We start from the raw sequence: 26479 nt of genomic DNA on the forward strand, positions 1-26479 counted from the left end.
GAGCAATCATGTTAATTTTCACATGTAATGACACTACTGTTATGTCCAGCTTTAGTTGATGGTAGACATTTTTTGCTACAACAATATATAGTAAAATATATACATCATTTACAACTTTTGTTAGTCATATTTCTATTATAGTTTTATGATTGTTGTTTCAAATGGCGAGTCTATATTCTAATTTATTATGCTGTACACATCATCAAATGCAGGTCTGGTTGAGGGGTCCCTCCGCCGTTGTGAAGCTCTGATTTACATGGATTAAATTGAATTTAATTATTTAAGTGAAATCATAATATTTGGTTTTTACAAATCAGGTGTTACATTTGATTTGTTTGTGGATATTCACCCATCCAAACAGTTGAAAAGTAATAATCCACACACAAATTGAAAGTATTTATTGAACAAATGGAAAATGAACAATGAATAAACAGTAGAAAATGAAGGATGTTGGCACCAAAATTGTCTTGTTCAGAGTTTGATGATTTACTGTATTTGGCTGATATTTCCAAACAGGCTTTAATTGTTAAGGCAACAGAAGTCGTGTAAAAATGTGAGGTATTCTTAGCTCGTTTTAATGTCTACAACAGATTTACAAAAAAGAAGTAACAATTTTCACATATTTGCATAATTCTTTAAAACACAAATTATAGTATAGCACAGAGTCCTGGTACAGTACATGGTTGATTATCATATAGGAAAAAAAAAACCCATCATAAAGTAAAATAACAGAAATTAAAAAAATAAAAGATAATTAACATTGCAATAAATTTGTTCTCTGGAGCCCCAAATTTACACATAAAAAATCTATAAATTCCAAGACCAGTTGGGCAAACTGATATATAAAGTTGTCAGAAAGAGTAGTATTGCTTTAACCAAGACAACTTGCTCAGTCGGCAACCACGTTAACAACATTAAATAACATTAAATTAGCAAGAGGGGATCCACTGTATACAGCAAGGTTTGCACAATTATACACACTTGTGTCCAGCTACAACAAAGAAACTTTTAGTTTTATTAAAACTATTTCCACTAGTTGTGTTTCTAAAAAATATTACATACAGCTGAGGGGGGCTTTGTACAGAGAAAAAGAAAACTTTATTCTTAAGAAATACTTCAAACCCTGTGATTTATACTGGATACAAAGGGAGTTTTTTTTTTATAGTTATCACTATTTTTTTTTCAATCAGAATAAGCATGTTTTTAAACTGCAGCATTGAACTAGAACAGACTACAAGGGAACTTTGTAGTTTGGGATGGGATATTAACATTATAGTGCATCGTGGAAGCTATGGCAATATACTTTCTGGACTTTTTTTTATTCATCTAAGCAAGCATGCACTATAGACATCAGAATATTCAGCAAAGTGGTGTAATTACAGCACTATGGTTAGCACCTTAGATAATTCACTTAGCACCATGCACTAGAGAGAGGATGGGATAGAAGACGGGGGTTGATTTTGATTCATAAATCCACTCTCCTCTCTCCTGTGGCTCAGTTCTCCTCTAAGGAAATGCCTGTACCTGTAGTGTGTCTACTGTAAGTGGGGTAGAAGAAGAGACTCCTGGTCCCATGTGGTGCAGAGTAAATAATAACTTTTACCCTTTTATCTCTTATAAAGTAAGTAAAGAAGCAAGGGACTGACACTCCACACTCCACAGTTGTAAAAATAATAAAACACTATTGAGAACTAGAGCTCCACACTCGTATTTTCACTCTGACCTCTAATCTCCACAACCGCAGATATTCTCCCTAATCATCAGTGGCATCCGGTTCAATAATGTATGGGTTAAGTATTTAATGCACTTACTCTCCATGTGGACGGCTTGTGTTCATCAGTGTGTGGCTTCAGAAGTTATCACTGAGTTGACACTGGCTTTTTCCCACAGTAGGAAGGAAACTGAACGCCATGATCTCCCATTCGGAGCACTAGTAAATACAAATGCTCAATTTAAGCAAATGAGCTTGCTTCTGGATGACTTCACACGGGCAAAATCAGGCAAAAACGGCACCCCTGAAAAATCCTTCCATATTTAAAAGTTTAAAAAAAAAAATAAAAAATTGTCTTCTCATTTTCTATTGCACTTGAAGATTATTTCTTTACATAAGATATACATGTATAAAAGTTAATAATAAGCATATGTACATTTATTTGATCCCAATTACTTAAATTCTTCTCTTGTAAAAGAATTAAATTCCTGGTATTTCCAAAAAAAGTACACACAGTATACAGACTGTATACAGTTATAAAAATAAGTTACTATGATGTCCGCTGATTAACTTGGCCTTGGTCTCCCTTCACTTAGCAATGTTCTCGAGAGATAGTGTGGCGTAGAGCCTTTTTTTCTCCAAGCGGGCGTACGTATGGAGATCCTTGTTGTAGAGCTTTTGCCGTACGGAGAAGCTATTAGTGCAAGAACTCCCCTGCTCCTCCTAAGCTATTCTTCGTCCCCCCCCAGCTCCCTCGTGCTCCCTACCTCTGTGTCTGCAGTCCAATGGGAGTTTGGAAGAGTGAAGCAGGATCTGTTTGGAGGGAGGCTTGGATTATTTTGCCAAGGCCTGGAGGAGACTGCGCCGCTCTCCTCGCCCGCGTGAGGGTGTCACTTAGGCGTGACGATACATCCCTCCGTGCTCAGAACTGCAGCCCTCACAGGAAGCATACAGGACCTACTTCTAGGTGGTAGTGTGATCCAGGTGTAGTCTTAGGGAGGTTGTAGATGTCGACCACAGGGAGCAGGGAGGGATCCAAGGAGTGGAACACAAAATGGGTTTGGTGCCAGCGGCCGTCGTTTACCTGAAATCCAGATACATACCGGTAAGTCTTTTTTTTAGTCCAAAACCTGAGCGTCACAATTAGGGCAACAAGTCTAACAGTCTGAAGCCCCGTTTACACTACCTGTACAAGGCAGGAATATAGCGCCGTTATTCTGCCTCGCTGTGCTGTATTTTATTTAATTTCTTTATTTAACCAGGAGTAGTCCCACTGAAAGTCTAAAATCAAAATCTCTCTTTCATGGAAGTCCTAGCCAAGACAGCAGCATGACGAATTTCAGATAAAGGAACAGACTAAGATCACAACAGAAAAAGTTAAAAGCAAAAATTTTTTACAAAAACCCCCCAAAACAAACAAACAAACAAAAAACAAAAAAAAAACAGACTTAACCCTCTGAAACCTGGATCATTAGTTACCTTGCGCTGCAATCAGGCACCTTTTACAAGCATTTAAACCTCTGACACGTGAGCAAATTGATTTGATATCTTTAGAAAGTATGGAAATAAAGGCAGTAAGCAACTTGGCAAGTAAAAGGTGACAAGAAAATGATCTAAAAAATAGCTGAGAGAGAGAGCGAGAGAAAAAGAGAGAGAATCACTGGAAAATGATTAATGTGATGAGCATGTAAAGTGTGTAAAAAAAAGCAAACTATGTGCTTTATGCTACAATACAATATATAAAGCTTGTATGTAAAGTCAGACATATAAAATACGGTATGATGTGACAATGTACAACACAATATATACATAAGTAGGAATAACAATAAGAAGATAAACAAGATGTGTAGTAATTATCGCACCAATTATTGCACCGTTAGACAGTGTATAAAGAATTATTGCAACTAAAAAAACATAATGCACAGTTGCTATCTAAAATCCCATACAGGAGCAGAATAATGAAGCTGCCGTCATTTGGTTCTGTGTAAAAAATGCAAAGATGGCATAAAGAAGGGACTTCGTAACGTCCCTATAGTGCCACCTCTCTGTAAAAACGGCTTGAATGTCAAGAACGATGTTAACTAAAGGGCACAACGCCAAATGACATCGTGTTGGTCCTACCCAGCAGGAGTCTTCTATGACCTCCGGCTCGAGCTCTCCTCCCACCTCGAACACCTCCCCGCTCCAAGCCTTGAATCTCACAGAGGCCTGGTCCGCCGGCTGGTCCTCGGCTGGTCTCCACACAGAGAAGTTCAGGCAGTGGATGATGATGTGCTGTTCTGCCTCTGAGCTCAGCAGGTGCAGGAAGTTCATCTGGACACGACCAACGCTGATGGCTGGCTGCTCAAACAGGCGAACAGGCGTTGGTTAACAAGTCTGGTATGCACTCATGTGTGCAATATTTCTTTAAACTGTGCGATCGTGTAGACTTTGCTGTTGTTGTGGGGGGTGTTAGTGTGTCTTTAATACCTTGGATACTGTTATTGGTTTTAGGCAAGTCTGTCCACCTCCAGTAAAGTTACAGGAGACTTCTATAGTATCTGACGAGCAGCCCAGGTTTGGGTCCATCCAATAAGTGCCTGAAAATACAAACACATATGTGGTTATTAGTCTTTCCAAACATACAAACGCTCGCAGTCTGTCTCCTACACACAATCATCCTCACCATCTTTTAGCTTCTGTTCACAGCTGTGCAGGTCCCTGCAGATGCGGGCGGGGTTGTCCCGAGTGCCCAGTGGGTTCTTCAGGCTCTGGATCAGGTTACTGAGGTAGTGGAGGGTCTTAAAGATCTCTGCGCCCTGGTCCAGCATCGGCAGGTCCATCACTGGCTTATTCTGGGGGACAGACAAAGAAATGAGTCCGTGCGGCTTGCAACACATAAAAAGATGCAGCAGTGCAGAGAAATGTCGATGTCATACGATGTCCACTAACCTCAGTCCTGAGTGGAGTGTGTGAATCCATAAACAAAACACCATCGTCCTTCTGCAGCGATAAAACAGGTTTATCTAATATCTTATTTCACCGGTGTCATTGTATCTTTCTGGATAACACATTACAGTATATCCTTACTGCTCTAAAGGAATACTTCAACCCTAAATGACCATTGCACTGCTGTTGGGTGCAAACCATCCATCTCCAAAAGTGCCTTTTTTCAGTAAGTACAAAAAAACTGTTTTTAAAAGGATCCAATGGAGATAGGAGGTTTAGTCACAAACTATTTAAAATATATTTCATTGGTAAAATGGAAAATGGTAAAAGCCCCACTGATAGACGTAGAGGGGGATCAATAGAATAAATGAATGGAAAAAAAGTAATGGACATGTGCAATGGACAACGACAATTTGCATATCAATCACTCACCCCGTGTTACATAAAGAAAACTTTGTTTTTCTCACAAGCCTCCATGGTGAACGCAGAATTCTTTATGAATTAAAGTCATAGGTGACATTGTTGACAGCAAAACAATATCAAAACATCTGTTTACAAACTCTTGCCGTATAATCCAAATCTCATCTACCCAGCTGTGTGCTCAGTGCTCTCCAAACAGACGGCCCTTTCCGTTAAGGGACTGAACTAAAAGTGAAACTTTATGTGTGCTCTCATAAAGAATTAATGACAAAAACAGTAACTTTACGTTACACAGTAACACAAACAAATTAACTGATTGAGACAGTGGTGGACCAGCAGCTCCTGTGTTCAGTGAGGTAAAATTACTGTTGTTGTCCACGGAGGCTGGCTTTGAAGAAAGAGATTACCAGATTCAGTTCCCCGTCAGAGAGGGCTGTCTGTTTAGGAAGCACTGAGCATACAGCTAAATGAATCAGATATCAGTTATTGATTATACTGCACAAGCTGTGTGAGAGTTTGTAAGCAGATGTTTAGTGCAGACCCTTTTGATCAAGAATCTTCTGTTTCTGGATTCTTCATTCACTCTGGAGGCAGCGAGAATAAAATTCTTCACTAAGTCAACATAACAGGGTGAGTAAATAATATACAAATGTCTATTTGGAGGGTGAAGTATTCCCTTAAACCTTATTGGATGCAAGAAAATCAACAAACATAACACTACTTACAAATGATAGAGGGATGCCCGGGCGACCCTAACAGAGGAACAAAAAAAAAAGTTATTTAAACAGTGAATGATGCAGCTCGAGTATGTGTGATTGACATTTCGTTAAACCTATGAAGGTGGTAAACTTACTGGAGGTCCAGGGGGTCCACGAGGTCCAGGAGACCCCTAACAAAGAAGAAAAACACACATGCTGCATGAGATTATCTGTTGCCAATAAAGTGACAACAGAAAAAAACAAAAACAAATGATGTGTAAAAAATAGAAAATGATACACTGTGGAAACATACCCTTGGGCCTTGCAATCCCTGTTCAGAGAAAGAAAAGACATTTTTTTAACCTAAATATTGTTATCAAATTGGCTTTGCACACACTTGTTAAAAAAATGGAAAAGAATATGTGTGGTGAGAAGTAAAGACAACTTACAGTTTCTCCGCGATTGCCCTTCTCTCCTCTAGGACCCTGTGAAGAGACGTACACAGTCAGCTGGCTGAAGAAAAACAGCACAGAGGATTGTTTAAGCTGATATAATACATACTGCGCTCCCACTGGGACCGATGATTCCCATAGGACCTACAACTCCTCCTCTGCCCTAATGGAGGGAGAAAAAAGAAAATTATATAAAGCTAGGCATTTAACACATTTCAACAGTGTGATCTCGACCGCAACTCTACTAACCATTGTGCCCTGAGGCCCCTTTGGTCCCCGTATGCCCTTTGGCCCAAAGTCTCCCGGAGGCCCCTGAGAACAGCAGAGATAAATATTTATACAGACTCATCACACAATCTGTACACCTGTTTAAAACTGAAATCCTTGATGTCAGCTTTGCAAAATGATTTTTTTTACACACCAACTCCTATCTCTAACTATATCCACGTCTCATCACGGAACATCTGACACCCACTAACTGTTTCCACGTTTAAGACAGTGTTTCCAGCTGTCCTAACAGATTTTGGCTTTGACTTCTATAAAGTGATTTCAGTACAATAGAGTGTTTTTTTTTACTTTGCCAATCAACCAGACACAGTTGTAATGTGTTCATGGCACATAATGGAAACTTTGCTTCACGCAAGCAGTTGTTTAAAATCATACAAAGTTGTATAGAAGCACACGTGCTTTTAAAAGTGGTGATTGTTCCAGAAAGGAGCAACACAAACGGGCCATGGGCAGAAAGAGAGGAGAGCATTTGTTTGCTGTTTGCAGAACAGTCAGGGAACCTGCTGATGCAGTCTTACAGAGTAACTTACAGTCAGTACGTTTGAAAATACTGAAAATAGATTACATTGAATTTCTCTAAATTGGAAACACCTAGATAATACAAGTCGATTTCCTCCATTATATGCACACATTAGTCGGACTTTAACTGGACAAGGAGTTCTGTGCTCGCTTCTAGTTGCAGGCTTCCCTCAGTGTTTATGAATAGGGACTGTGCTTTATTTATGAGAGGGGAAGAGGTGCTGCAAAATGGGTCAGGCATTTAAAAAAAAAAAATGTAAGCACTAAGGAAGGACTTGTGCTTTAATTTTAATTTAGATGAGGGACATACAACTTGAAAAGGTAGTGTTTTATATTTAATTTAAATGAAAAAGTCACACTCCAGCCACACCCCTCCTCAGATTAATAAAATACAGTCCCACAATACCAGCACACAAGCTAAGCAATGTACTAATGTTGACAGAGCCACATCAAAACATACTTTAGCCACCTAAAAAAATCAATGTCAGTTGAAGTATACACTATATTTTTGAATATTTGCTTTTTACTGTACATAGCAGCTGATGGAGGCAGCGGTGGACCAGCAACTCCGCCATTCAGTGGAGTTACTGGTTTTTCTCTATGGAGTCTGGTGTTTTTTGATACAGCTTAAATCCCCGTGGGTATGGCAACATAAAGCAGTGAAAATATTCTAAATATAGCATAGGCTACACTTAAACTGATATTGTTTATTTTCAGGTGGCTTAAAACTAATCAATGAAGGCAGAGTTTGCTCAGTGCTGTTTGATAATATGTACATGACCTGGGGGTTTTCTACCCTGAAGTTATTGTAAATAAACAGTTGTGTTTGGCGCTGAACATACCCTCGGTCCAAAAACTCCCAGAATCCCTGGAAAACCTGGTTCCCCTGCATCTCCCTGAAGAAGAATGAAGTCAACAATCAGAAAAGTAGACTCTCCAAAATGTCACGAAATTATACGATTCAAAGCCTTGGTAGTTCATTGTCTACATTACATATGTTACTCACAGGTTGTCCTTTAGGTCCTTGGTCTCCCTGTGACCCTGGCAGTCCCATTCCACCTCTGAAGCCTCTTTTCCCTGAAGGTCCACTTTGGCCTCGGAGACCCTGCTCACCCTGGATGGATGAATAAATAACCAAATAACTGAGTGAAGCTCACTCATGGGCAGTTACATAGTTATTTCTACATTCATCTCATGACCAAAGCAGTCATACCAATCGTGTCCCTTGCACAGCAGCACATCACTGATGTGGCATTAAAGTAATTCAGATTATAACTTATCCCTCTTACCTTTGGTCCAATGGTCCCCTGTTCTCCTGGAAGTCCTGGAACGCCAGTTTTACCACGCGAGCCAGCTTTGCCAGGAAGACCAGCCTCCCCATCATCACCGTGTTCTCCCTATATAAGTAAAATGAATAAAATTCATCACAAAGATTAATTATATTATTTTGTTTTTTCGCAGGACCCAAGGATCAATAAGACACTTCCATTTTGGGCACTATTCAAGCACAAGAAATCTCATAATTTAATAGAGAGTAGTTGAATTTGCTGATAACATTCATGGGTGCAAGAGGACGAACCACTTAAGAGTTTAACCCTTTGAAGCCTGGATCGACATCACTTTTCTTGGGCTGCATCCAGATGCCTTTCACAAGTAGTTAATCCTTTAAACCGAGAGCGATTTGAGTTCTTTTAAAATCATGGGGGAAAAGGCACTGAGCAACTCGTCAAGAAATTGTAGGAAATTTGTAAATTTAGAAAAGTAAATGGAAAGCTAGGGAAAAAATTCCAGAGAGCTATATTTAAAATGATCAAAATTAAAATATTTTTTATGGCATTATTTTATTTTATTATATTTTAAGTTTTTTTTCCAGGTCATTTCATGGTTTGTTTGTTTTTTATTCACTTTCCCTGGTTATCTGGTTGTTTTTTTTGAGTCTATATTTATGTATTTATTATAACTGATTTCAGGGTATTTTTCTTGTTGTGGTTGTCTTGTTTTTTTTTTTGTTTTTTTACCATTTTCTGTGTCACTTCTTAAAATGCTCATGGCCTTCTTCCCATGTTTTTAAAAGAAATCAAGCCGATTTGCCCAAGTTTCAAAGGGTTAAAGGGACAGTTTAACCCCAAATCAAAAATACACATTTTTCCTATTACCTGTCGTGCTATTCATCAGTCTGGATTGTTTTGGTGTGAGTTGCCGAGTCTTATCAGCCGTAGGGATGTCTACCTTCTCTCCACTATAATGGAGCAGCAATGTCTTTTTGACTACCACAGTTTGAGTGCCATCTAGTTCCACTATATTTGAAAGAAGGCAGACACCTCTACGGCTAATATCTCCAATACTCTGCAACTCAAATCAAAACAAACCAGACTAATAGACAGATTAATAGAGAAAAACTATGCTTTTTTAATTTTGGGGTGACCAGTCCCTTTAATGACTTTCCTCTAGCACAATCCTAAGGACACTATTGTAGTTTTTTTTTTTAGCCCCATTACAGGTAAGTCTCTAAAAGCAAATTCTTCAAGTTGTCGTTTGCTCTGTCCAACACATGCAAACATTGCTTTGTTTCTCTCACCGGCATGCCTTTACTGCCATCCTTTCCTAGGACCCCATCCGCCCCGGGCACGCCCTCCAGTCCCTCGCGGCCCACCACACCTCTGGGACCGGGAGGACCACCTCCACCCTACGAAGAAGACGGGATTTATCAGAAATCTCAACCGAGTGTGACAGTGTGTGTTAATGGGATTTTTATAATCCGTTTTTCCATTAAATTAACACAATCAGCGTTCCCCTGTCCAGGTTAATCTACTGTATATATGCTTATAATTGCTCTATTTCCGACTACTTTAGTCATAAATGCAAACTTGGCAGAGCAAAAGAGCTGTTGTTTCATGTAATGAAATACTGTAAGTCACTGAAGCAGGTTCGAAGAATGGTTGACTTACCTCTAGTCCTCTGGTTCCTTTCTGTCCTGACTGACCCTTTTTTCCTTTCTGACCCTGAAAAGGGAGAGTTTTTTTCATTTTGTTACTACAAAATGTTTGATGTTCACAATGTTTACACATGGCTACTTTGTCAGGAAATAGAAACTATGTAAAACTTATTAGAGTTGGTCAAACAAACACAAACCATGGCAACATGCGCATCCAAGTAGAGAAAATAAATAAACACAATAAAACTAAAACAACAAAAAAAAAAACATTTAAAGGAATCATTATTAGTTTGGGCCAAATTCACAAAGACATCAATACAACACCTTATCACAAATCTACAAAAGGTAATTACAGGGGCCCGAGGATTCAAAAACCTGCTGATCTTTACAGAGAGTTTTGTTTTATTTTTTCCATTGAGTACACTTTCATTAACCTATCTTTGCTATGTGACATTAAGTAATTCATAAATTGTAAAAATCTTTGAAGTATAAACCAAAATTATCCTGTATTTGCTTAAATGATTTCAAAATTTCCCAATCAAACATTTGGTTAATTGTGATGAGATGATTTGCTTCTTATTCCCTAAACCCAGCATCTTATTTACACGGCAAAAAAAAATCCACATTCCCGTCAATCTTCTTTGCTCTTGATATTGTTAAAGGTGCTTCTTTCCTTTTTCTCACAACTGACCAGACTTTCAGGGTACAGCTCATCCATTCATTCTTAACCTGACAATATACAGACATGCACATAGTCTTGATACAGAGGCCAATCACCATCTTCCACACAGCAAAGACAAAAAAAATGTTTTTGTTTCGACATCCTTACTTGATCTCCTTTGGCCCCTTTGGGTCCTTGTTGCCCGCGAGGTCCAGGCTGTCCCTGAAATTGCCAGTTATGTTAATGAAAGCACATAAAGACGACCTGTGTGAGCATGCCCGCTAGTTGTTTATGTAGACTTAATGACAGAACTGTGTATGGAAATCACAAGTTTGGACACTTACAGGTAGTCCAGGAGCTCCAGACCTGCCCCTCTCTCCATCCACACCAACTTGACCCTGAGAAAGAGTGACAAAATATGAACCTCCTGAACTCAAATAAATCATTTTAAAATCATCGGGAGCGACGGTACTTACTTTATACCCCGGATCTCCTGATTCCCCTCTTTCTCCTCTGTCACCTGGACGACCCTGATAAAACAAGAAATATATGAGCAAACTAAAAACGATTTGATTCCAGACAAACAGTAGAGGGAGGGACAAAAGTAAGTCAGGTGTGACTTACTATGTCACCTGGAGGACCAGGAGGACCCTCGACTTTCCCATCATCCCCCTGTTCGCCCTGCGGATGAAAGTAACAACAATAAACATTTAAATATTTTATATGTAAAACATGTCTCTGCCATTTCAGCACACCAGCAGTGTCCAAACTTTTTGAATGGGAGCCAGATAAGTCTACATGTCTACAAACTGTATGACAGTCCTGCCATCGTGAGGTGAATAAAAAATACAAGCAAAGTGATCTTGCTTGATTGATCAATATTGTGTTAATTCTAGTATATTTTGAACTAAAAGCTGAGAGCCATTTGAAATCACACTGAGGGCCACAATTGACCCTGGGCTGGACTTTAGACATGAGTGCAGTACACTGTATCTAGACTTTGAGATGTTTCCCAAAATGTTGCATATGTACGGCTTCTTTTAGATGCGCTCACATCATTATAGAAAAAATCGAACGACCTCCCGCTGTGTACAAAGTCACTTCTCTTTGCTGATAAAAGGCCAGAATATTTTAACAACATATTGTCTTTGATGAAGGTGCTGAGGTTTCTAAACAAGGTTGCTTACAGAGAGAGGTGCATTTCAGGATGCTTATTTCTTTACTCAATAAAAAAAAAAACAAAAAAAACATCTGGTGTCATTGAACTACTTTCAGGTGTTTTGTCCCCAATACAAGCTTTTGCTACAATATCCGGGTAACAGACGGAGCTACGATGTAGAATATAGCATAAAATAATGAGGACGTATAAGAGATCAGTGTAACACATAAAGTGAACGAGGTGTACCTTTTCACCTTTTGGTCCTGGAGGCCCCATGGGGCCCTGTGGTCCCTGATGACCCTACAAAGACAGACAATATAAATTACAGGGTTTCCCACACACTCATTTATTTGTGGCAATTAGGGCTGTGTGATATGACCAAATACAGTACTGTGCAAAATTCTTAGGCCACCATAGATTTTTTGTTGTAGAAAAGTTGTAATGAGGACATAAAATATACATTTATTGCTTAGACTCTTTATGAAGATACAAAGAACACAGAGAACATGTACAATGTTTTAAAACAGCAAAAAAGTCAAAACAAAATGGCTTCTTCTGATTGAAGTCGATATTTAGTGTGAAACATGGAATCATACAACCATAACAAAAGGTAGCTAAAACAGTCAATATTGAGCTTTGGGCATGTCTTGAATGCTACCTTGTGTAAATACACCAGGAAATTAGTATTGTAAATCTCATATTGCCTGCCTAAGAGAGTTCAAGACATGCTAAGTGGAAATGGAGGTCACAGTAAATATTTGCAGATTAAGCCTAATTAGGTTGTTTTATTCTGAAATATTTGCATTTTTAATACTGTATACTGGTTGTAAAGACACTACTGAGAAATAAATATGTATACAGAGAATTATGCATATAAAAAGACATCTGTTGTTACCTATTTTGCTATATTGTTTATTTCGTTTAGGTCATCTGATAATGCTCTGCATCCATCCGTGTGACCAAGGGACGTCTACACAATGCACCAAAACAAACAAACATGGAGGAGCTGGATAGCAATGGTGAACGTGGGGATTCAGCACAAGCTACTGACACCATAGTTTCGTTTTTCCCTCACTGCACCCCACTCTCGGAGCGCAGAGTGTACTCTGGGCAAAGGTGTGCAGCAGAAAGCCAGACACAGTGAAAGTGAAACTTCACCGGCTATTGTGCTGGGTCTGAACGTTTGCTTTCACTTGACTAAAACTTCTCACACTGCTGCTAAGGAAAAAAAAGAACGAGTTCTGCCTGTGCTGCGTTCATGGACCAGCAAAATTGTCAGAATTTAGACAGATAGACACAGAATGATGAAAAAGGGACACACAAAATAAAAACAGTTTTGTGTTAACAAGTTCTGCTATCCCCACACATTAATTCTATTTTTTCCAAAAACACTGTATTATTTTACATAAAATGACCAAACATTAATAACCATAAGATGCTTGTTCAGTGTTTAATGTCTATCCACATACAGACACTTACTTAAACTACGGTCATCGGTCATCTTACCTCATAACCTGCAATACCAGGTTCCCCCTGTTGACCCATTCGACCAGGAGCTCCCTAAAGACAATAAATGTTGTGTCTTCAGTCACACTATACATATTTAGAACATTACATGGCATTCAAATATATTATGAAAACGGTTTAAGGTATAAATGACAAATATGTTTATCATTACTGTTCCACTTTACCACGTGTCCAATGGTTCCTCTGGATCCCTTCGGCCCAACAAAACCTGGCGGTCCAGTTTTCCCCACCGACCCAGTCTCCCCGAGGTGACCCTGTTGACCTTTGGCACCCTAAAGATTCACAAAGGAGAAGTTGCTGACCAGCTGATCACATAGCATTTCTATGTCATTGTGTGTAAAAATGGTTGGTTTCCAAAGTATTAAACTGGCATCAGAGATTATTTGATTTTCATACCTTTGACCCTTGTTTGCCTCTTTCCCCAATTTTGCCAGGTTTCCCTTCTGGACCCTTCAGAGAGAAAACAAAATTTGGGAGAAGCTCAAAATGGAAACTGACAATTTTACAACATCCCCCCTCCCCTCTAACCTTTCAAAGTTGTGCCGCTATCACAAAGACAATTGGATGGCTTTCCTTTTTCCTAAAAACCTAGCAACTACCAACAACGGTTACTTTGATTGTTTCATCGTCGAGCATTTCTGTTGCTGGGGATAGTAACTGCAAAGTACTTGCGTTGATACTCTTTGCTAACTGTGGAGAGCTACCCATAGTTTATCAGGGAAAACAAAAGTGCAGTTCTCTTCGTGTTTTGGTTGTGCAATGGTTGACACACTTTCTTTGCGCCATAAATTGAACCTTCATTTTCCTAGAGGTTGTACCCAGTGGCAGACAAAATTGCAAAGTGAAAGCGAGCCTTTTAGGGAATTTAGGGAATGCTAATGATGTCATTATTCTATCACAATTACACTCTGCAATCAAGATTTGCTTCATAATGATAAGTTATAGAAAAGTTTGCAAAAATGTGGGCATATACATTCGACAGGCAACTTACTCTAACGCCAGTGAGTCCAGGACTGCCAGGCGGGCCTTCCTTTCCCTTTAGCCCAATTTCACCTTTTTCTCCATTGTCGCCCTCTTGACCCCTGTCACCTTTTTCACCCTGAGCATGAGTACATAAAAACATCAAGGTAAGATCACTAGTGCAGTACATATCAGCATTTGGAGTCTCTTTGATATCCTGATAATATAACATGAAGAATATTTAGGGTAATATGTCACCTTGGTTCCATCCGGACCAGCTGGACCAGCTTCTCCCTCCAGGCCTGGCTCTCCCTGTTATCACACACATACAAAAGTTAATGAACAGCTCCATCTGTTAGGAATGCAAAGTACTGGGTAGATAAACGTACCCTCGGTCCTATCAGGCCCTGCTCCCCGATGTTCCCAGCAGGTCCAATGGCTCCCTGACACACATAGATGCATACACATGAGTATCAAGACACAAATAAAGTTCTGTCTTTCTTGTGTATTTGATACGAATCAGTTTAGTATAAAACCTTTCCTTGATCACATTAAGCATGTAATTGTTGATCAAACCCTTTTAAAGAAAATCAATTAAAAAAGAAATGGACCAAAATTTCAAGGGAACAAGTAAAAAGTTACAAGAAAACAAACGGAAAATACACAACAAAGAAAAGCAAACAAGATCATCTGAAAAAGTGCATCTATCTACCTATCTATATGTTCCTGCAACCTTTTGCTAATTTATCCCAGTTTGTGAAATGTGTCTTGATAAGTTGCTCATTGTTTTTCAAAGGAAATCAACTTGCTGAACTTTCAAAGGTTTAAATGCTTGTGAAAGTTGCATGAATGCAGCGCAAGAAAACTGATGTCGATCAAAGTTTTAAAGGGTTAAGGTGAACTTATATCCTGCAATGAAAAAAAAAAATCAACAAAATATTGTCTCACCTTCTCCCCTGGCTCGCCTGGCAGTCCTGGTTCCCCCACCTTGCCTGGAGGACCCTTTATAAATACATAGAGGATGGAAGACAGAAAAAAAGCTGAATGATTCTGGCCAAAAAAGAAGGCTAATGAGTTTTTGGCATTAGATATGTACGATATGTCAGGGGTGAGTTCCATTACGCATTATCATGGGAGACAAAGAGAAAGAGGACACATTTGTAATGTGGGTTAATTAATTTAATTGGACAGATTACTTCAATCAGAGAGCATTATTGATTCACGGGGTGAACAACAGATGTCACACATTTAATCATTTAGACTTCACAATAGCCTTTTTGTGTCAATGGATTAAAATGAGTAACCTCATCCGCATGCAAGATCTCACCTTTTGACCAATTTCTCCCAACAGTCCCATGGTTCCCGGCGGCCCAGGTGGTCCCTGTGAGATGGCAACACAAAAACCTGAATAACCAACTGGGGTTATTTCACGCTTATCAACATTAGATCGTCTCTGTTATGTAAAAAAGTAGAAAATCTCTGTCTAATGTCGATCATGGATGAGCCAACAGCAGATACATCAGTAAACCATCTGTATACAGTTTGGCTCTGAGTACAATGACTTAGTGTGTTACTAATTAGACTTCTAAAACATTGAGGCTTTGCCATGAATACTTCATCTCAGTGCATATGAATAACGCTTGCTCCCTGGTCGACTTGCCTCCAGTCCAAATTATGGTGATGGTATAAGTGAAATCACCTGTGTAGTCTTTAATTCATAATATTCCAAAGACAGTTAACAGAAGGGCTCAGAAGTGTATTGTCTCATTTGTGAAAGCAGCGGCACGACACAAGAGAGGAGACAATGGAGAGTGATCAGGAGGGAAAGAGGTAATTTTGGACAGTGTATGGAAAGGAGGATTTACATTTATAGATGTTTGGCTGTGAAACTCCCATCTGCCCTCCTGCTGTAATCAAATCTTCTTCCACAATAACCACAGAATCTATGTCATTGACATGACATTGAACTCACATGTTACCTGCTAATTCCGCTGCTAAAAACCAAGATGCATTTGAAATTCAGTCTCACATCATATTTGTCTTTTCTATTCAGGGGTGTAATTTTTCTTTTCACAGTACAAAAAGTAATGTTATATTAACAAAACAGGAGAAACTGCACACACTAGGGCATCTTTAAAAAAGATACCGGTGTCTTTTAAAGTGGAGCTTGGAGTGTCTTGTTTAGGCATTGTCCTCCCCGCCTCCGAAATCAAAGTTCCACCCCTGTTTCTGTGGTATAAACAGTCTGCTGTAAGAGCTCACTTGTGCTCAGTGTGTCCCTCTGAGATAGTAATAACTAGAGGAATGGGCGCCTCTCTCAAATATTGGTGTTAAATCTTTTTCCTGTTCTGCCGCTTTTAGTAAGCATAAAATAAACCCACAGAAATGTTGTTATTTCACGAGTATTTTCCCTACGAGATCAGCAGTCTAACCGAGCTGTAGAAAAGATGTTTCTTTTTTAAAAATCTACTCCGTCAGTCACCCTGCATGCATGCAGTTCACTCTCCTGCCACTGCAGAGCGGATGTGTGAAGGATGAGAGAAGCCTCTGGCTGCTCTGGAGGAAACCTTTAATACAGGCAAATATATTTTTAATAACTACTGAAAAACGTCTCATTAAATTTCCTCCTGGCTGCAATATTTTGGAGCTAACAGGGCTGGGCAGAGAGAACTACGGCGCTGAGAGTTGCCAGAGAGAGTCTAATAAAACTAATGAGTATGGTTATGAAGAAGGGAGAGGAAAAGTTTGAGGAGCTCGAGTGAGAAAACTGCAGAGGTTTGGGCCTAAACAAGAGGAAAAAGAAGGAGAGAGGGAAAGAGACTGAGGCGAGTGGGGATGTCAAGATGTGTCAAACGGTAAGGATGCAGAGACGATTAGACAATAGGAGCAAAATACATGAAAGGATGGATAGATGGCTGGAGGGTCATACCGGCTCGCCTGCCATTCCCTTGTCCCCGGGAGGCCCTGACGGCCCTTGGATACCCTGGAGACAGAAGGGTCAACGAGTTCAGAGCACATGTACATGCCTACACATCATCTCACATTCATAAAACACTACACGGAAGTTTTTCACTGTCAGTGACAGAATTTAGCTAACATGACAGCAAAGGTCTAGACTTCAATATGCATTGATAACTAAATGATATACACTATTATACAGTATTTACATCATATTGTATGCATAATATGAAGCTTGCTGTTGTTGGGTCCATGTGTGCATTTAAAGGAATACCTCACCCCTCAGTTGACCATTTCTATTTCCATTACTTACCAGGTTACATTCATTTTGTGAAGAAAACTTTGATTTCCTTTCTTGTGAATGACCAATTCAAAGAATGGAGAAAATCTTGATGAATTAAAGTTAAAGGGGTCCAGGTTTAACAACATCAAAACTATACCAAAACATTTGTTTCCAAACTCTTACACAACTCTTGCAGTACAATTCAAGTCTCATTTATCCAGTCGTGTGCTCAGTGCTTCCCAAACAGACAGTGTTTTCTAGCGAGGGCGTAAATTAAAAGTGGAACTTATCATTCCTCTCCTCAGTGCCAGACTCCTATGACAAAAGCAGTGACTTTACCTCACTGCACATGGGAGCTGCTGGTATGTTGCTGCCTCGATCAGCTGGTTTGTTTGTGCTATTGTGTGACTTTGATGTTTAAAAAAATAATTCTGACTTACTAAAGTCACGCAATAACACAAACAAACTAACTGATAGAGGCAGTGGTAGACAAGAACCTCTCAAAGTTAGCCAGGTAAAATAACTGTTTTTGTCAGTGGCGTCTGGCTTTGAGGAGAGCATTGATTAAGTTTTATTTTTAGTTCAGGTCCCTGTAGGAAAGGGCTGTCTGTTTGGGAAGTACTGAGCATACGACAGGATAAATGACACTTGGATTATAATGCACGAGTTGTGTTAAAGTTTGTTAACTGATTTTTTAAAGTACAGTTTTGCTGTTGTTGAATGCGGATCCCTATGACTTCAATTCTTCAAGAATCTTCTCCATTTTAAACACTTCGTTCACCGTGGGATGCAAGAAAAAGACAGTTTTCTTCACTAAATCAATGTAACATGGGGTGAGTAACTGATATACAAATGGTCATTTGGGGGCTGAAGTATTCCTTTAATTCTCTTAAGTAATATATGTATGATATGTATCAGAGTAGTGAACTCACAGGAAAACCTTTCTGCCCAGTTTCCCCTGGCTCTCCCATCTTCCCCTATAGGAACACAGTAAAAGGAAGAACATGTAAGACTGGATATAGACGTGTTATTTCTGTCATAATGACACATTAGCACAATATCGAACCATTGCACAAAACAAAACTATAAAAAATATTTAACTTGACCTTGACTTTCATTGAGCGAAGGCAAGTGCACTTGTTTGATAGGGTACTCTTAAAACTTTCATTTATTTGCATATACAATCTCTTCTCTTTTTTTTGTCATTTCATGTCTTTCTCCATCTTTTTCTATTTTGCCTGTAAGATAATTTACTGACCCTTCATATGAATTTACAGCAATGTATGCCCAAATACTTTCCAGAAGTGGAGTTTAATTGCAGGCTGAGTAAATATTCTCCAATCACACCAAGGGGCCGTGCGTTCAACTGTCATGCCTGTAAATCTGACCCACAGCCTGCAGAGACCATCGAAGGACAGCTCTCTCCTCCAGAGTCATATGTCTGATTGTGGGCCTCCACACTGCTGGTATCATGTAGGTCTTCTAAATCATTCTGATGCCTCGCTTCTCCAGAGGAACATAAGCACCAAAAAATATATGAGATTGAGTGGAGGAAAATAAGAAAAGTACCCCACCTGTGGTCCAGGGAAGCCTATTTTTCCTGGAGGACCATCAGCACCCTGTGGAGAGAGGCAAGGATGAGAGACAGCTGTGTGCTATATTTCGTGAATGGAGATAATGTGAATCTTGCTATTTTTGGTGATACATTTTATTACAGAGACATGTATTCATGCTATTTTATGGTTATTACTCTTGTGTCTGCACAGTTTGACTTTGTGAAGATGTCTAGTTTGATACATCAACAAGAAAATTGCAAGAAATGCATGCAACCAAGTTACATTTCTTACCGCCTTGCCCTCTAACCCCATCTCTCCTGTTGGACCGTCAGGCCCTATCGCACCCTGTAACACAAGACAGCTGTCACTTCACCAACAGAGGTCACTGTAACACCACCACACAGCCAAAAAAGTACTGTAAATAAACATCTCTGTACAGGTTGTTGATGCCCCCATGTCAGAGGCAGCATGAGGGCCTGTAAAATACACTTTTAAAGATAAATAAGGAAGTATGTAGAAGTAAATGTATGTGCAAAGGGAGAGTGTAGAAACAGCTCCAAGTCTCTCTTTAGGGTGTTCAGGGTTCAGGGTGTTTTACCTATAAATTTGACTTTAAGTCAAATTTTCAATACCACCCATTCTCTGAAATGACTATCGCTACTGCTTATCAGTCCCTTTTCGTACCTATATAAAAGTTTTTTTTAAATACATATGTATTATTTAAAAAATATAATGAACAGAGAACGGGATTAGAACTGAATATTTAATTATAACTTAGGGACTGTTTTTTTATTCATGAAAGGGAAGGCAGCCCATAGGTATGGAAGGCATTTTTTCTTTAAAGTCACCAAAATTACAACATTTATCAAAGCCAGAAACTGTAAAAACAGAAATTGCTGTTGGATTTTCAAATTTGCGACAGTCCTGAAAGTATCATGTGTTGTTATACAGGTTTAGGAAACAAAATTCCACAATTATTTCAAAACTTTTAGGGTATATTTAGTTTTCCAAAACTTTGCCAGGCCTGGAAATTGTCATTTGCAAATTCCATGACATCTCCAGGTTTTTCATGACTAAACAAACCTTGGGTGTTATACACGGCTGTGAAAGTTACTTGTCTATGACTTGCACTATTTTAATAATAAGGGAACAAAGCCTGAGCACACACACAGATACATACCATTCACACTTCAACACACACATGCTGTCAAACTGTCTCACTGTTTATATTACATGGTTGCAACTGTCAAACATAATCAATCTAAAGTGCTTAGAGGCCTGCTAGTCCAGTGAGCACTGTTAATAAATGGGAGCCAGGCAGTGGACCAATACGGTCCATCTGCTCTGCACCTGCACCTTCACAACTCTCTCATCTATACAGTGGAAGATGCTCGCTCACTGACGCTGTGAAGGCCCTCTGATACTCTATGGGTCAGTGTAATAGTGATTGTCAATAACAGCAACATGACAAAGCCACACAGGCAGCCTTGCTGTGTGAGTGGTTATTGACGGGGTGAAGTGGGAGTTTGGCCCGTAGAGAACGCCGCTAGCTGGGGTGTTATAAGCCTATTATACATTGAGCTGGATAAGCAGCACTCATTAACATTCCTGTCTGGGGTACCTGCTACCCACTGCTTGAGTTTACATAGATGGATTAACTGATAGATGTTTAAGGAAAATATTTCACCTCACCAGGCCATATTATGCTTAGAAGTTAATTAATCAAATTGATTTGTAACACAAGTTTCAAAAAGGAACACCAGGAGCAGGATTTCAAAACAATCAAAGACAGCTTTTTGAACTAGCTCAACATTAACCGCCAGGAGGGAAGGATGATGAGATTAATACGCTCTTCAATGTGGAAAACATTAACTGTGGATTTGTGGGTCAGACATCATGAGGAGTTATTAGAAACAAAGCATGATTAGTCATACTGGTGATTCCTCATGGCTGACGTCCACAAATTTGAATCCACAAGTTAAAGGCGGCTTTCTTTAAACAGGCAAAAAAAATATGAACACAGAAAAACAGAGAGGCGATAGTGGTAATAGCTCCCTGTCTCGTCTGATGCCAACATGCACTTTTATCTCTTTCATGTTAGAAAACAACCCAGTTATGAAGTACTAAGATCTGTTATTCAGAGGCTCCACCAAAGGGTGGCCAAGGATTGTCACGGCAACCAGGACAACTGTCTGCCTACTGTAACAACTGTACTGTTGTATTGTCTGTACTGTAACAACTGCATTTCCACAATTAAAAGCTGATACTAGATATTTGTGTTTGGAGGTATAATGTCAATGATGTCTGCCACTCTCAACAGCAAGGCGGCTCATGCAGGCGGTGTGTCAGCGGGCTTTAGACTTAATAATGTTTTGTTTTTTACAGACAAATCAGTGAGCAGATTTCCACTTTTAGCATCTCTTAAGTTAAATCCAATTTGTTTTTTTGCTTGTTACGTTAAACATAATTTTTTGTTTGTCCAGGAAAACAAAGGATATATGAAAACCTTCATTCTAAAATCTGTGTCATTTCTTGTGCAGACACAGTTTGTGTGCGTTTGGGGGGTGAGGGTGAAACATCATTTTGTATCTGTGGCTGCGCATATCAAATTTTACTGTCTGTTAGAGAACCATCTCACAGTCTTCTGGCTTGCTACACTCTGGGCTCTCACTTTGGACTATCCAACATAAGTCATGAAGCAGCAGGCAGATTTACCAGCACTGGTAGCTGCTGACAGCAGTATTAATTGAAAACACAGCTTGAGATTGGAGGGTGTGTCCAGGCCAGCTACAGCGAGGGCCATCTCCTATGGATGCCTCAGATAGAGAAGCTCAGTGCCAATTTATCCCAATTTCCAGCTGGCTCAGTGGACCATAGCAATAAAAGACATTTTTTAAAAACTCTTAAAAAAGATTGAAAACTGCATCTGACCTCCACAAGAGAGCACATAAAGGAAAGAGGATCTTACTACATTATCAGTATAAGCTTAGGTATGTCAGCTGATCACAAAAACACCTCATTTACTGTTTACTGTATCATTGCCATAGTTACTATTACTACTACCATTGTGGTTTTTGTGAATGATGTTTTATGAGTTTGAAATCTTCTGCTATCCCAGAACTATTCAAAAACTTTTGCTTTGCTAATCCTGCCATAAATCACTGTTTACTGTATCATTGCTATAGTTACAGCCATTATCGTGACTGTCATTATTGTCACGACTTGCTCTAAGAGTTTAAATACCCGCAATAAAAAAAATTAATTTGCTGGATATTGTTCCAGCAGTCCAAACTTTCTGTTAGTGATATTTAGCAACCTAAAATTGCAGCTGCTACCACCTTGTTTCCATGTCTCACAAAATTAAAAAATACAATTTCACTTTTATTGAAACTGCAAAGGTGTAATTTAAAAATATCAGGTGAGTACTGGCCTCTGTATCTATAGTATATTTGTTTTCTTTTTGCTGAACGCTCTTGTGTTATTCAACATTTTTGTTAATAGACATTTTTATCTCCGCAACAAAGTGTTTCACATGTTTTAACAGGAAAACCACGGATGTATCAGTGATTGCTCCAATCACTGAGCCAATCGAGTGTCAGTGAGTCCCAAAAATGGATTGAAGCCAACCCTGTGGTAGGCTGAATTTGTGAAGAAAAATGTGCCTTTCTTGCATGCTTCCAGTAAACAAAGAATCCAAAAACAAACTCTAAAAATACTGCAGTATAATCCACATCTCACTTATCCAGCTGTATGCGCAGAACTTCCCAACAGAGAACGAACTACAAGAGTAATTTATCTCTGCTGTCCTCAAAGCCAGACTCCATTTAGAGAAACAGTAATTTAACCTCATTGGACACAGAATCTGCTGGTCTATCTGTGCCTTGATTAATTGGTTAGTTTGTGCTATTGTGGGATTTCTCTGAATCCAAACTAACTCTTTAAAACCCCAAAGTCACACAATAAGACAAACTAGCTAACTGTTTGAGGCAGTGGTAGACCAACAATTCCTGTGTCAAGTGAGGAATAATTACTTAATTATGTTTGTTGTCAGTGGAGTTTGGCTTTAGAAAAGAGCATAATTAAGTTTATCTTCTAGTTTAGTTCCCCGTCGGAAACCCTTTTGACTTCAATTTATCAAGAATCTTCTCCTTTTTTTGATTTTCTGTTCACCATGCAAAAAAACGTTTTTTTCATGAATTCAGCGTAACATGGGGTAAGAACTTGATATACAATTAGTCATTTCTAGCGTCGAGGGTGGGTGGGTTGAAGTACAGTGTTGCACAATTTAGGCACACTGACTCTGAGTGTAATACTAATGCAAAATGACCACACTGGAGGCTTTCAGACATTAATTGCCTTAACATCACGTGTATAAACTACTGTGATGTGATGGAAAATGACAAAAATGAATGTTATAAAAATTCCACCATAATATTCCATTTAAAACTGTACTACATGTAGAAAAAATATAAAAACGACTCCCAAAGCTCCCAAAGGATTCTAAAAGAGTTAAAAATCTAAAAGCTGCTATTGTGGTTTTTGTGAATGGTGTTTTACGAGTTTGAAATCTTCTGCTATCCCAGAACTATTCAAAAACGTTGCTTTGCTAATCCTGCCATAAATAATGGTTTGCTAAATTTATCAGCAAAGAAAGCTCCAGAGTAGCCACAGTCACATTTTCCACGACATATGTCATGTAGCTGGATTGACGATGGGTCCTTCCTTCAACTAGTAGTCATTGTTCCATTTATGTGGAATAAAAAAAAGAAGAGCTGTTTGTTTTACATCACTGGAGCTCTTCCAGCAGTTATAATGAGCGCTGACTTTCTGAAAAGGATGGAACAGACTCATGCTTTGACTCTGAACTCAAGAGCACGTTATGCAAGCGCCTGTGTCCATTAAACACACATGACCTCAGTTCAGAGGCAGTTTCATATCACTTCATTATGTTCACCCTCTAAGGTTTTTCCAATGGCTTAACAACAGCAGCGGCACATGGCTTCTACACACACACACACACACACACACACACACACACACACACACACAGCAACAGCAAAATGATGCCAATCTATGCTCTTTTACAAAGTACATGAGCTGTTCTTAAGGCTGGGAACTACCATACGCTGACTTCAGAACATGAGTCAACAGCTAAGCTGCAAAAACACCAGGTGTGAAACTTCAAACTCACCCGTAAGCCTTTGGGTCCTCTGGTACCGGCTGGCCCAGCCGCCCCAGGAGGGCCCTGACGAACAAAGGAAAAGGGGGATAAGAAGGGAAAAAGAAGTGGAAAGGAAAAGGGAAGGAGCGATAAAGCGAAGGTTTAAACTGACGGAGCGCAGAGCCCCCTGGTTGTTGACCCAGGGGGGCAGCCTGACCTCGGGAGCACACTATGGGGTTTGTTGTTAGATCTGTCACTCACACCAATTAAAGGGCCTGCTCTGGAATCCTGTCCTGCTGCACCCCTGAGCCCCATATTTATGTTTGTTTTGGTGGCCCAGTGGCCCCCACCTTCGACCGACAGTCAGCCCGCACTCTGTCAAACCTGAACGTGGCGAGGACAGAGCAAGAGGAGACAGGGGCAGCTTCTAATTGGTTATAGGTGTTGCGCTTTTGACTGACAGGAGGGTAATGCAGGTTCAGCAGGAGGCTGCCAGCTTTCATAAAGCTCAGAGAAATCTCTGCTGCAGCCTGTAGGTTGTTGACACCACATACATCTGTCATCTAAAGAGACATCACAGTTACTCAAAGACATCTCTGTTCATCTGTTAGCCTTTGAGCTATTATTTTTTAGTCAGTTTTCTCTCACACAGCAGTACTTGCTACTCGAAGGCTCAGGGGAAAATAACTCAAACCCCAAAGCCTAACCTAGATCTTTATAAACATACAGCTTTTTGACTATAATCTACAGAAAAGATCAAGTGAAAAGAAGGGTGAAAAATGCAAAATGGACAAAAGAATGGTGACTTACTGGTCTTCCTGGTGGTCCTGGAGGCCCGGTCTCACCTGGTGTCCCTGGATGACCCTATTATATGTATACAGACACAAACACACATGCAGTACATGGATTACAACTAAGAGAAAACAGTATGATACATATTACACATGGGTGCTGTAAAACTTCAAATTAGACTAGACTGACTGATTTTAATTAGCATAAAATGTGCAGTTTCTGCTTGTTGCATGCATACAGTCTTGTTCAAAATACACTTATGGTGTCTGTAGAACGACTTTTTATTTTTATGTCTTAAGTTTAGGCAACAAAAGCATGTGGTTAGGCTCAGAAAAAAACATCATGGTTTGGCTCTACATTCACACAGGAAGCAACAGGGGGCATCTTGGACCCATCCACCTCAGCTCCCTCTTTCTTTGCAGCTCCTTATGTAATGTTAATGACAGTGTTACAAACAGATGCTGCCTGGCGGCTCATCATACAGCTGCGAAAGGTGCCCTTTTGCATTGGTGTCTAACACCGAAATCACTGACAAAGTGACAATGTATGGAATGAGAACGGGCTGAGCCAAAACATCTCTTTCATTTCCTGGTGACTCGCTGCAGTATTGCTCAAAAACTCTACCTCCTCTGTGTTGGCAAATGAGAAATGGATTCAGTGTTTATTTTTCGGATAAGTTTGGTTTTACGTAGACAGGTAATGCCATGAATAGGGAGTCCAAATAACAAAGATGGCAGCACTCTTATCCGAAATATTCTGGCTTCATTTTTGGACAGTGGGAGGAAGTACAGACACGTTGTCCATCTTTATGTGTAGTCTATGGTACAAACATACATCTGCAGAAACGCTCTGCACACCGGAGAGCAAATCTACTGTAACAATAAGAGACATCAGGGAAAAGAGGAAAACAGACAGCCTGAGGAGATGATTTTATATCTGAAAACATACTGCTTTTGGCTGCTTTTCTTTAACCTTTATTGGACCTCATTTTTTTGGCCGGACCATTTGTAAAAGTATAACTATGTAATGGGGACTATTCTCAGACTGCTTAGATCAGCTGAGAGCGATAAAACCCATCCAATATGCAAACCCACAGCACAGTAGACGGCTCTGATCTCATGCATCCACGGGAAAAGAGATCATAAATGCCCGCAGTGTGAGCTCTGTGTTAGCAGCTACAGACGTCTGCTGGTCAGCTCCCTTCACTTTGTATGATGCCGTCTTTTCCAGAGGGTCTGTTTCTGTTTTGCAGCTGAGCGAGTGGGACAACAGAGAACTTCCTCATGAGTGTGTGTGTGGTTACGTCCTGAGAGAAATCCAACTGGCTGTCAGCCAGCAGGAAACTTCTCCCTGTTTCAGCGAGAATGATGACTAAATTTTTATCTATTCCAGCCGGTCATACAGTCTGCATTAGGCAGTCCATATCAGATACAGACACAACATGACAGCGAGGTCACCTGCTCTGTGAAGT

The 26479-nt window shown here is 39.7% G+C and overlaps 1 protein-coding gene across 1 annotated transcript in view; it reads right to left on the reverse strand.

The window, feature by feature from the left end:
* Positions 1–383: 383 nt before the first annotated feature.
* Positions 384–26479, reverse strand: part of col27a1a (collagen, type XXVII, alpha 1a) — a 92143-nt gene continuing 66047 nt past the window's right edge. Inside the window, exons 27-61 of the mRNA XM_042509286.2 lie at positions 25027–25080; positions 24247–24300; positions 19347–19400; positions 19074–19118; positions 18432–18476; positions 17188–17241; positions 15586–15639; positions 15207–15260; positions 14648–14701; positions 14517–14570; positions 14290–14397; positions 13695–13748; positions 13463–13570; positions 13278–13331; positions 12018–12071; positions 11237–11293; positions 11089–11142; positions 10957–11010; positions 10781–10834; positions 9965–10018; positions 9595–9702; positions 8306–8413; positions 8023–8130; positions 7859–7912; positions 6459–6521; positions 6319–6372; positions 6207–6242; positions 6071–6088; positions 5913–5948; positions 5785–5811; positions 4643–4693; positions 4377–4545; positions 4181–4290; positions 3833–4051; positions 384–2795 (exon numbers count right to left, since the gene is read on the reverse strand). Of these exons, the coding sequence (XP_042365220.2) occupies positions 2649–2795; positions 3833–4051; positions 4181–4290; positions 4377–4545; positions 4643–4693; positions 5785–5811; positions 5913–5948; positions 6071–6088; positions 6207–6242; positions 6319–6372; positions 6459–6521; positions 7859–7912; positions 8023–8130; positions 8306–8413; positions 9595–9702; positions 9965–10018; positions 10781–10834; positions 10957–11010; positions 11089–11142; positions 11237–11293; positions 12018–12071; positions 13278–13331; positions 13463–13570; positions 13695–13748; positions 14290–14397; positions 14517–14570; positions 14648–14701; positions 15207–15260; positions 15586–15639; positions 17188–17241; positions 18432–18476; positions 19074–19118; positions 19347–19400; positions 24247–24300; positions 25027–25080 (2481 nt within the window). The 3' untranslated portion in view covers positions 384–2648. The remainder of the gene's footprint in view (positions 2796–3832; positions 4052–4180; positions 4291–4376; positions 4546–4642; positions 4694–5784; positions 5812–5912; positions 5949–6070; positions 6089–6206; positions 6243–6318; positions 6373–6458; positions 6522–7858; positions 7913–8022; positions 8131–8305; positions 8414–9594; positions 9703–9964; positions 10019–10780; positions 10835–10956; positions 11011–11088; positions 11143–11236; positions 11294–12017; positions 12072–13277; positions 13332–13462; positions 13571–13694; positions 13749–14289; positions 14398–14516; positions 14571–14647; positions 14702–15206; positions 15261–15585; positions 15640–17187; positions 17242–18431; positions 18477–19073; positions 19119–19346; positions 19401–24246; positions 24301–25026; positions 25081–26479) is intronic.

Source organism: Plectropomus leopardus, chromosome 20 (genome assembly GCF_026936395.1).
Source record: "Plectropomus leopardus strain MGB_pleo_1.0 chromosome 20, ASM2693639v1, whole genome shotgun sequence".
NCBI lineage: Eukaryota > Metazoa > Chordata > Actinopteri > Perciformes > Serranidae > Plectropomus > Plectropomus leopardus.